A 12321-nucleotide genomic window follows, 5' to 3' on the forward strand; every position below is an offset into this window, starting at 1 on the left:
TGACCTATTACCTCAGCCTCCCATGTAGCTGGGATTATTGGCATGTGCTATTGTGCTCAGAGGGTTTGGTAATTTTTTAATGCTCTTATCTGTGATACACTTAATGTTTCCTTTTGTTTGGTGTGTAGGAAAAGGGTTGATATTTTACATGTCATATATATAAACAATAAATTAGTTAAATCCATTTCTAAACAAGTCATTTGAGGCTTGATATACATAAAATAAATTATAACCATTATGCTTATAATTTGATGAGTTTTGAAAGATAAAGTAAACTTTTTTCTGTGATCAAGAATCAGAACTGGACAGATCTTCCAAACAAAAGTTGAATAAGGAGACTATAGAACTCAATAACACAATTAATAACCTAGACTTAATTGACATATATAGAATATACCACCCAACATCAAGCAGTTACACTTTTTTCTCAGCAGCACATGGATCCTTCCCAAAAATAGATCATATATTATGTCACAGGGCAACTCTTAGACAATATAAAGGAGTAGAGATAATACCATGCATCTTATCTGATCATAATGGAATGGAACTGAAAATCAATGATAAAAGAAGGAAAGAAAAGTCATGCATCACTTGGAGAATGAACAATAGGTTACTGAATTATCAATGGGTTATAGAAGACATCAGGAGGAAATTAAAAAATTCTTAGAGATAAATAAAAACACAGACACAACATATCGGAATCTATGGGACACATTGAAAGCAGTTCTAAGAGGAAAATTCATTGCTTGGAGTTCATTCCTTAAAAAAAGAAAAAACCAACAAATAAATGATCTCATACTTCATCTCAAAATCCTAGAAAAAGAAGAGCAAAACAACAGCAAAAGAAGTAGAAGGCAAGAAATAATTAAAATCAGAGCTGAAATTAATGAAATCGAAACAAAAGAAATAATTGAAAAAATTGACAAAACTAAAAGTTGGTTCTTTGAAAAAATAAACAAAATCGACAGACCCTTAGCCATGCTAACGAAGAGAAGAAGAGAGAGAACTCAAATTACTAGCATACGGGATTAAAAAGGCAATATCACAACAGACACTTCAGAAATACAGAAGATAATCAGAAATTATTTTGAATCCTTATACTCCAATAAATTAGAAGATAGTGAAGGCATCGATAAATTTCTTAAGTCATATGATCTGCCCAGATTGAGTCAGGAGGATATATATTCAACCTAAACAGACCAATATCAATTGAGGAAATAGAAGAAACCATCAAAAGACTACCAACTAAGAAAAGCCCAGGACCGGATGGGTATACAGCAGAGTTTTACAAAACCTTTAAAGAGGAACTAATACCAATACTTTTCAAGCTACTTCAGGAAATAGAAAAAGAGGGAGAACTTCCAAATTCATTCTACGAGGCCAACATCACCCTGATTCCTAAACCAGACAAAGACACTTCAAAGAAAGAAAACTACAGACCAATATCTCTAATGAACCTAGATGCAAAAATCCTCAATAAAATTCTGGCGAATCGGATACAAAAACATATCAAAAAAATTGTGCACCATGATCAAGTAGGATTCATCCCTGGGATGCAAGGCTGGTTCAATATACAGAAATCAATAAATGTTATTCACCACATCAGTAGACTTAAAAATAAGAACCATATGATCATCTCGATAGATGCGGAAAAAGCATTCGACAAAGTACAGCATCCCTTTATGTTCAAAACACTAGAAAAACTAGGGATAACAGGAACATACCTCAATATTGTAAATGCAATCTATGCTAAGCCTCAGGCTAGCATCATTCTGAATGGAGAAAAATTGAAGGCATTCCCTCTAAAATCTGGAACAAGACAGGGATGCCCTCTCTCACCACTTCTGTTTAACATAGTTCTCGAAACACTGGCCAGAGCAATTAGACAGACGAAAGAAATTAAAGGCATCAAAATAGGAAAAGAAGAACTTAAATTATCACTATTTGCAGATGACATGATTCTATACCTAGCAGACCCAAAAGGGTCTACAAAGAAACTATTAGAGCTAATAAATGAATTCAGCAAAGTGGCAGGATATAAAATCAACACGCATAAATCAAAGGCATTCCTGTATATCAGCGACAAATCCTCTGAAATGGAAATGAGGACAACCACTCCATTCACAATATCCTCAAAAAAAAATAAAATACTTGGGAATCAACCTAACAAAAGAGGTGAAAGACTTATACAATGAAAACTACAGAACCCTAAAAAGAGAAATAGAAGATCTTAGAAGATGGAAAAATATACCCTGTTCATGGATAGGCAGAACTAACATCATCAAAATGGCGATATTACCAAAAGTTCTCTATAGGTTTAATGCAATGCCCATCAAAATCCCAACGGCATTTCTTGTAGAAATAGAGAAAGCAATCATGAAATTCATATGGAAAAATAAAAGACCCAGAATAGCAAAAACAATGCTAAGCAGGAAGTGTGAATCAGGCGGTATAGCGATACCAGACTTCAAACTATACTACAGAGCAATAGTAACAAAAACAGCATGGTACTGGTACCAAAACAGGCGGGTGGACCAATGGTACAGAATAGAGGACACAGAAAACAATCCACAAAACTACAACTATCTTATATTTGATAAAGGGGCTAAAAGCATGCAATGGAGGAAGGATAGCATCTTCAACAAATGGTGCTGGGAAAACTGGAAATCCATATGCAACAAAATGAAACTTGAATCCCTTTCTCTCGCCATGCACAGAAGTTAACGCAAAATGGATCAAGGACCTTGATATCAAATCAGAGACACTGTGTCTGATAGAAGAAAAAGTTGCCTACGATCTACATACTGTGAGGTCAGGCTCCAAATTCCTCAATAGGACACCCGTAGCACAAGAGTTAATAACTAGAATCAACAAATGGGACTTACTCAAACTAAAAAGTTTTTTCTCAGCAAAAGAAACAATAAGAGAGGTAAATAGGGAGCCTACATCCTGGGAACAAATCTTTACTCCTCACACTTCAGATAGAGCCCTAGTATCCAGAGTATACAAAGAACTCAAAAAATTAGACAATAAGATAACAAATAACCCAATCAACAAATGGGCCAAGGACCTGAACAGATACTTCTCAGAGGAGGACATACAATCAATCAACAAGTACATGAAAAAATGCTCACTATCTCTAGCAGTCAGAGAAACGCAAATCAAAACCACCCTAAGATACCATCTCACTCCAGTAAGATTGGCAGCCATTATGAAGTCAAACAACAAGTGCTGGTGAGGATGTGGGGAAAAGGGTACACTTGTACATTGCTGGTGGGACTGCAGATTGGTGCAGCCAATTTGGAAAGCAGTATGGAGATTTCTTGGAAAGCTGGGAATGGAACCACCATTTGACCCAGCTATTCCCCTTCTCGGTCTATTCCCTAAAGACCTAAAAAGAGCATGCTACAGGGACACTGCTACATCGATGTTCATAGCAGCACAATTCACAATAGCAAGACTGTGGAACCAACCTAGATGCCCTTCAATAGATGAATGGATAAAAAAAAATGTGGCATTTATACACAATGGAGTATTACTCTGCATTAAAAAATGACAAAATCATAGAATCTGCAGGGAAATGGATATCATTAGAGCAGATTATGCTAAGTGAAGCTAGCCAATCCCTAAAAAACAAATGCCAAATGTCTTCTTTGATATAAGGAGAGTAACTTAGAACAGAGTAGGGACGAAGAGCATGAGAAGAAGATTAACATTAAACAGGGATGAGAGGTGGGAGGGAAAGGGAGAGAGAAGGGAAATTGCATGGAAATGGAAGGAGACCCTCAGGTTATACAAAATTACATACAAGAGGAAGTGAGGGGAAAGGGAAAAATAATACAAGGGGGAGAAATGAATGACAGTATAGGGGGTAGAGAGAGAAGAGGGGAGGGGAGGGGAGGGGGGATAGTAGAGGATAGGAAAGGCAGCAGAATACAACAGACACTAGTATGGCAATATGTAAATCAATGGATGTGTAACTGATGTGATTCTGCAATCTGTATACGGGGTAAAAGTGGGAGTTCATAACCCACTTGAATCAAAGTGTGAAATATGATATATCAAGAACTATGTAATATTTTGAACAACCAACAATAAAAATAATAATTAAAAAAAAGAATCAGAACAGTTGTATTAAACCTGTTTCCTACTGTCGTTTTACTGTAGAATACCTCTTTCAAACATGTCCACGTAGAATCTTATGGGATATACTTCCCTGTATGTGACTTCTTTTGCTCAGTATGGGAATTTTAATACTATTTCATATCATTATGTTTATTATTGACTTACTTCTTTTTACTAGTCTTTGTGTTTATTTGTTTTGAAACCTGTGTGGTATTCTCTTGGATCCATTTACATCCATTCATTTATCATTCATTTCTTGATGATCATTTAGCTTTTCTTAAGTTATTGATTATTGAGAAAAGAGTTTCTATGTAGATTTGTATACAGGTATTTTTTCTGTGGCTATATGTCTTTAATTTTTTTTTTTTTTTGTTTGTTTCTAGGGTTGGAATATCTGGGAGTTTAAGTTAGAGTAATCTCTATCTTTATTTGAAACTGCTAAGCAGTTTTCCAAAGTGGATGTACACCTTTGTATTTCTGACAATAGTCTTTAAGTATTCTCATCTTTCTACTTATATCCTGGGACTTGCTTTAAATAACATTAATTTTAACCATTCTATTCAATGGCTATCACATTCATGCATCTTCTTTTCGGAAGTACACATTTAGGTTTTTGTTCATTATAAAATCGAATTATATTTCTCACTACTACATTGTAAGTTTTTTTGTTGTTCTTTTTATTTTGGGCAAGACATGCATCAGAAATATATGACATTATTAAGTTTTACATTTTAATAAGGTTCAACTTTTCAATTTTTTTCTTTTATGGGTTTTGGTTTTCATATCTTATTGAACAAATCTTTTCCTAGTCAGAGAGTTTAATGATTTTTCTTCCTCCTTTATTTTTCAGATTTTATTTTTAGCACTAATACTTAGGTCTAAACTCCCATTTAATTTAATTTTTATGTATGGAATGAAGGAAGGGTTGACATTCACTTCTTTTATTATACTGACATATCCACTTTTAGCCACATTTGTTGAAAGATTTTCTGCACAGAATTGCTTTGGAACATTATAAAAAATCAACGGGTTGTGGATGTGTGGGATGATAGTTGGACTCCATTTCATCTCATGATTTATATGTCTGCCCTTCATCAAATGAAAACTTATTTGATTTGACTAAATATTGAAATTATATACTATAAATCTTCTAATTTTTGTTTTTCTTTTTAAAAGCGATTTTGGCCATTCTAGGTCATTTGTCTTTTCATGTAAATTTTAGAATCACCTTGTTAATTTCTATTATGAAAACTTACTGAAATATTGTTTGAGGATGTGTAGAATCTATATATCAATATGGGAAGAATTTGAATCTTAGCACTATTAAATCTTTCAGTCCTTAATATGGTATATCTGTCCATTTGTTTAGGACTTCTTTAATTTTTTCTCAATAATCATTTCTATTTTCCAAGATACAGGTTTTGTTCACATTTTGGTAAACTTATCAATTAGTATTTCATACTTTTTTATGCTGTTGTAACAAGAGTTGTATTTTAAATTATTTTTCTCAGTTCATTGCTAGTATATAGAAACCGTATTATTCAGTATTTTGTTGCTGTAACAAATACTGAGAAAAATCAACTTAGTGGAGGGAAGATTTACTGTGGCTCATAATTTCAGATATTTGAGTCCATGGTTGGATAGTTCCATTGCTTTGAGTCTGAGGTGAGGTAGAATATCATGGCAGAAGGGCAGGGTGGAGGAAAGCTGCTGAGCTCATGGCAACCAGGAAGGAGGGTGTTGGGAGGGAAGGAGATGGGTGAAGGGGCCAAGGACAAGAGATACCCTTCTAGGACATACCTCCAGTAACCTGTTTACTCTAACTTGGTCCCAGGTCCTAAAATTTGTGATACTTCCCCCTAATGCTATAATGCTACCAGATTATTAATTTATCATTGGATTAATCCACTCATGAAGTCAGAGTCTTCATGGTCCAGTCGTTTTTCAAAAGACCTATCTCAGAACATTGCTACATTGTGAAACAAGTCTTCACATGAGTCTTGGGGGACACTGCATATCCAAACCATAACAAGCATACTGAATTTATTTATATTTACCCTTATGCTGGGCCCTTGCTAACTTGTTAATTGGAGAAGCTTTTTGGAAGGTTTTAAAATTTTTCTTACTTACAAGATATGCTCTCCTTTCAAGATACCTTGTTTTTCTAATCTGCGTGCCTATTGTTTCTTTTACTTGTTTTATTGTCTAGGCTGGGAACTCTGAAATAATGTGAACTTAAATGGTGAGAGTAGATCTCCTTGCTTTGCTCCAAATCCTTGGGGGAAAACATTTAGTCTTTATTAGTTATAACGTAGGTTTTTCATAAATGCTCTTTATTAGGTTAAGGATGTTTCCTTGTATTCCTTGCTGAGAATCTTCATCATGAATGGATGTTAAAAGTTTCTCAGTTTATTTTTCTGGATCTTGATTTTTCTAGTGTTAAAATAACATTGATTTCTTTTGATAAATCTCACCTGGTCATAATATATTATCTCATTATATATTGCTAAATTTTATTACTGTTTTTTTTGCATCCATGTCTTGAGGAATATTTATCTATAGTTACATTTTTGACTGGTTTGGTTATCAGTTATATTTTCTTTGTAGATTCCCAAAAATTTTGCACAGGATTGCTATTGTTTATTCTTCGAGTGTTTCTTGGATTTTATCAATGAAGTATCTGGGCTTGGAGTTTTTTCTGACTTGATGATTACTTACTAAATTCAGTTTCTCTGATAGGTCTGGGAATTTTGATTAAACCTTGTCAGATTTGATACTTTAAGTCTCTTAAGGAATTTGTCATTACATCTAGTTTTTTACTTTATTGACATAGTATTCTTTAATAATCCCTAATTATCCCTTTAATCTTCAACGGCTTTGTAGTTATATCCTGTCTCTCATATATATATATATATATATATATATATATATATATATATATATATATATTTTTTTTTTTTTTTTTTTACTGAAGTTTGTCAATTGTGTTGATATATTAAGGAGCCCAGTTTTGGTTACAGTGAGTTATAAATTTTATCCTTAGTCTATTTCATTGATTTCTGCTTTTTGTTATTTCTAGGCTTCTAATTACTTGGGCAGATATATATCTAAGAGGAGTTGAGGATGTCCTGATCTTCCCTTTAGATGGAAAAATTAGTAGAACTGTCATATTGTAGCAGGTATTCCTTCTTTTATCAGCAGTGTATCTCCATCATTGATGTTACCAAGTCAAATTGTTATTAATTACCATTAATATCTCTTCCGAGACTGTGAAGATCTTTGAAAGAGGGGTTTGGGTGTTTTTTCATATTATGTTCATAGAACTAGAAACAGTTTTGTACTCTGCGGTATAAAGTTAATGACAAAAAAGTACGTACGTAATGAAATATAGTTAACAAATCTATTCTCTCAGAGGTATGGCTGGCAGTTCTGCAGTTATGTGTATAATAACATTAAGCAAATACATTCACTTACTTTTTGTGAATTACAGATATGAAATGTAAATACTCCTCATAAAATCCAATGAAATCTCTTCCTTTAAGACTTTGTAGAAAAACACATTGCTGGAATTTGGTCATTCTGTTTATTTCAAGTCAGACTTATTTTTTGAATATTGGTGTCTGTTCCTATAAGAGTGTATGTCTCTATACCACATCCTTTATTCAAGGTATTAAATAGGAGCTCATATCTTTTCTCTTTTGCGTTAAGCTACTTCCGTGAGAGAAGAAGTGCTACTACCTTACCTGGAAAATCTGTGACACTGCAAAGTGAGTCTGTGTGTTTAAATTCTCTATAAATTGATTAGCTCATTTTATACTCTTAAAAAATGTGTTAAAAAATTCTGATTGAGAAGGCAGACCACCTGTGGTAAAGGGGAAAATGGGATTAACTATCTGCTGTTCTTGTTACTTCAGATACCCTAAAAGGTGAGTGAATAAAAGAAAATAATATACACTTAGACTCCTAGAAATCGCACATGCTTATGTAAATACATATATATGTGTGTGTGTGTGTGTATATATATATATATATATGTGTGTGTGTGTGTATATATATATATATATATATATATATATATATATATATATATATATTTAAATACCAGTTTCATTTAGCATTTGCCTCAAAGACATTTCACTAAATTAAATAGTTTCTGGAAGATTGAGCTACAGGACAAAGATGTATGAAAAGTGGTTTTGCCATGGTAACAAGAAAGGGCTTGTATTGTTACTCGGGTAAATCAACCTTTGGCAGGGGCTTTTATTTCTTTCTGAAAATTCGGCTTATACAAGTTCAGGAACATTCTTCTTAATGATGAAATGACAAGCGATTGATTACCCTTAATTTTTTTCTTTCTCCTAGAAGAATTACAAGTTCTTAGAATTTTTTCTTGTAAATCTTGTAAATCAAGGATGATAGAAATCCTTTTGAAATAACTTTTTTACAGGTGTTTTAGTTGCCATGGTACTAGAGGGATTAAGTGGATTCTGATATCTTGAATGATATGTAACTATTAGGTTAGTGAATGTTTACAGTGTTTTCTGAACATTATCATAAAGATACTTTTAGAATATATTCTTACTTAGGAATTAGCATTACAATTGGCACAGTGATAATTTCTGTTGAATGTAGGCAGTACTTGGTTATATTAATGTAGATCTTAGAGGTCTGCATTAGCAGGAATGATTTTTGAAATGACGATTTGAGGACAGAGATGACGATTTAAGAATTAGTGGTTTTGAAGTGTGTGTACAGTGAAGGTTGGCAAGTCTACGGGGAGGGCTGACGGGTGTAATTTAGCCTCAGTTGTGATATTGCTATTGGGTGATTAAATACATGATTTTTTTTTGTACTATTCAACATTATTCATCTTTACCATTCTCATCCTGTAATTTCCCAAAAAGATTCAAGTGAGGAGAATTCATCATCCATCTTTCCTTATGGAGAGACTTTTCTCTTCCAGAGACTAGAAAATTCCAAGGTTAGTCCCATACATTTTATTTATTTATTATTTTTTTCACTACAGTTCTTTGCTCTACCGCCTATATGTGTCTTTTCATTTTCTTGTAAGCTATTTGAAGAATGCATTGTATTGAAGAATTAAATTTCCAGAGAGCAATATTTCTGTTTAGTAAAATTATGGTAAAACAATAGCATGCAGACACATTTTTGTTTTAGGAATACAGAATAGTGAGTTTTAAATATTTGCCAGAAATAAAGTTACTTTAATTAAACAACAAGAACAACAACAGAAACACAGAAACTCCCCAGATTTTGCATTGCCTTATACCCAAATGCACACTTCCTAAGTATAATTTAATTATAATTATTTATATATTTTTAATAAATGAGTTCATTATTCAGGCTTTCCTTTCAAAGACTTGTACTCTTTTTGCTATTTTATTTCTTGACCTTGATAAAGGAGAATTTGAGAAAACATATAGCATAGATTAAAAGTACATGAATTTTGTACATGAATTCTTGGTTGACATCTTTTTTTCTAAGTTGAACTAATTAGCTAATGATTTAAATAAGATAGTGAAAAAGGCTTCAAAATGTTGTAATGTAGACTCTCTAATGAAATATTTATTTTGCTGAAAATTAAAGCATTTAGACATTTGTTTAATAATACTAAACTCTGATATTATATGCTTTAAAAAAAATTTGGTAATGGTAATTGAATTCAGGGGCACTTTACCTCTGAGCTACATCCCTATCCCCTGGGTTAGTTTTTTGTTTTGGTTTGCTTTTGAGACAAGGTATTGCTCATTTGCTGAGACTCGTAGTCTCTTGCTTCAGTGTCCTGAGGAACTGAAATAAAAGTGTGCACCCCTGGGTCTGGCAGATATTATGGATCTTTGTAAAATATTGTTACACTGAAAAACATCCCCAGGCAGGAGTGGTGGTGCATGCCTAAATCCTAGCTGCTTGGGAGCCTGAGGCAGGAGGATTGTAAGTTTGAGGCCAGTGTGGGCTAAGCAAGACTCTATCTCAAAATTAAAAAGGGCTGAGTATGTATGCAGCACTGTGGTAGAGCACTTGTCTATAGCATGTGCAAGGCCCTGGGTTCAGTTCTAGTACTGAAATAAATAAATAAATAAATAAATAAATATCTTCAAGCCAAGAAAGCAAAACAGTGTGTGTGTGTTTGTGTATGTATGTGTTTGTGTGTGTGTGTGTGTGTGTATATATATATATATATATATATATATTTTTTTTTTTTTTTTTTCCCCCACAGAAGAGATGTATAAAGAATGAATTTTGGACTCATGAAGAAACCGTCAAAGGAGAAGCAACTACTGCAAGGAACTCATTTTTTATCAAATCAAGGTATGAGTTCATGATTGAGGATTAATTCTGTGCTAAAATTTAAACATCTTGCTCATAGTATAATACTTTAGTTTATGATGGAAGTTAAAAGCTTTCCTTTCTAAATATCTCCATAACAGGACCTGTTTTAATAACAAAATTATAGCTTGTTGATTGAGTGGTGATACTCTGTAGCAGACTATTTTTGTCTGATCCTAACTGCAGCCATTCTCACTGCCTCAAGTGGCAAATATTTGGTGCCCCTTGATTGCACCTCAACAGTGGGAGATTATGTTAATATGAAGAATGAAGGAGCAGCACAAAAGACCATGGAGCTGCAGAGTTCACAATGATAAAGTGTCCTTTCTATTGAGAGGTTCATTGAAAACAGAGGTGTGATAGTTACTCATCTATTTATGTCACACAAGAAGTTAAACAGAATTTTTACGCACCAAGTTAAATTTTTCTCTCAGTTTTATTGGGACTTGAGATGCTGGATCATTACCTACCATTCATTTTGTTTTTCATTTATCCTTAATTTTCTAAAACTAACATTGTTGTGGATTTCCTTAAATCCACAAAAACTTCGAACTAAATGATTAGTATCTTTAATAAGCATTTGATATGAATCTATTTGATGTGGAAGGGCTCATCTAAATTGTTCTTTAAGAAAGTAATAGTTTTTTTATAATACTGTATCCAGAAGGATGTGATTTGACCCCTAGGCATATCCTTTTTATAGATTGGCAAAAATTTTCTTGTAATGAGTTTTGTTTTACATAAATGACTGATTGAATCTATTGTGTCATTTCTTAAAGTTGTAGGAATATGCTTAGCTTTTATGAATACATTTCAGTCAATATTATATCTAATGCAACTTTTACCTTCTGAATATACACTGACCTTTTCTTGTTTCATTGGCTGGCAGTGTGGTACAGTATTTTTCTTTGCAACATATTCCCAAAGCTCTGAGCAGTCAGATACACTTTCAGCTTTATTACATTATGGTGGAATATGGCATTCTTGGAGTCGATTAGAGGAACGTAGAAGGGGCAACAAGTTGGGTCAACAAGTTGGAAGTAAGATCTCCAAATAGATGAATTAGTAGTTCATGATAGTACCCAGGGAATAGAAGTTGGGCTGGTCATTTTATTTTATTGTTGATGATTAAATTGGGATGCAAAGAATCTGGTCCATCTCCATCCTTTTACCTGTGCCCAGCCTCCCATAATGAAGGGAATAAGATTAAATTATACATAAGAAAAAAAAAAAAAAACCCTTCAGATAGTGTTCAAATATTTCTACATAATTTTTCTGAGAAGTTTAAAAAATAATGAGATATGGTATAACTGAACTCTTAAGATTTTCCCAGACTTAAATTTCTGTGTTTGGTTGTTTATAAGTTAAAAAAAAAGTAACACCACTTTGAAATGTGAATGCCATTTCTTTCTCTTTAGCATATATGATAACAAGCAGGAGAAATTAAGTGAAGACAAAGTAGAAGATATTTGGATACCTCGAGAGGACAAAAACAATCTTCCAAGAGACTCTGCTTCTGAATCAGAATACTCCACAGTAGAAGAGTGCTTTCAGAGTTTAAAAAGAAAAAATTCAAAGGCGTCCAAGTCCAGGACTCAAAAACCATTAAATTCGGACCCTGTTAATAGGCACAGTTATCCTCTTAGCTCAACAAGTGGAAATGCTGATTCAGCTGTCTCCTCGAGTGCCATCTCTCCCTATGCCTGTTTTTACGGATCTTCTGCTGCAAGAGTTAAGTCAGGGTGGCTAGACAAACTCTCTCCTCAAGGGTATGTGTCTATTCATTTGTTTTGGTTTATACCTAGCATATTTTGAATAATCCAGATTTATCTACTTATAACCCTGCCA

General features: G+C 33.4%; 1 protein-coding gene and 1 long non-coding RNA gene across 3 annotated transcripts in view; one reads left to right on the plus strand and one right to left on the minus strand.

The window, feature by feature from the left end:
- The window catches only part of Arap2 (ArfGAP with RhoGAP domain, ankyrin repeat and PH domain 2), a 185735-nt gene that overhangs the window by 11790 nt on the left and 161624 nt on the right, over positions 1–12321 (plus strand). For both annotated transcript variants that reach the window (XM_046423700.2, XM_046423699.2), the window contains exons 2-5: positions 7834–7892; positions 9030–9106; positions 10364–10455; positions 11892–12242. In XM_046423700.2, the coding sequence (XP_046279656.1) occupies positions 7834–7892; positions 9030–9106; positions 10364–10455; positions 11892–12242 (579 nt within the window). The remainder of the gene's footprint in view (positions 1–7833; positions 7893–9029; positions 9107–10363; positions 10456–11891; positions 12243–12321) is intronic.
- LOC124078690 (uncharacterized) overlaps positions 1–12321 on the minus strand; it is a 62532-nt gene that overhangs the window by 5915 nt on the left and 44296 nt on the right. The window lies entirely within an intron of this gene.

Source organism: Marmota monax, unplaced genomic scaffold (genome assembly GCF_021218885.2).
Source record: "Marmota monax isolate L192 unplaced genomic scaffold, Marmota_monax_Labrador192_F-V1.1 WCK01_AAM20220418_F8-fsc00009, whole genome shotgun sequence".
NCBI classification, from domain to species: Eukaryota; Metazoa; Chordata; class Mammalia; order Rodentia; family Sciuridae; genus Marmota; species Marmota monax.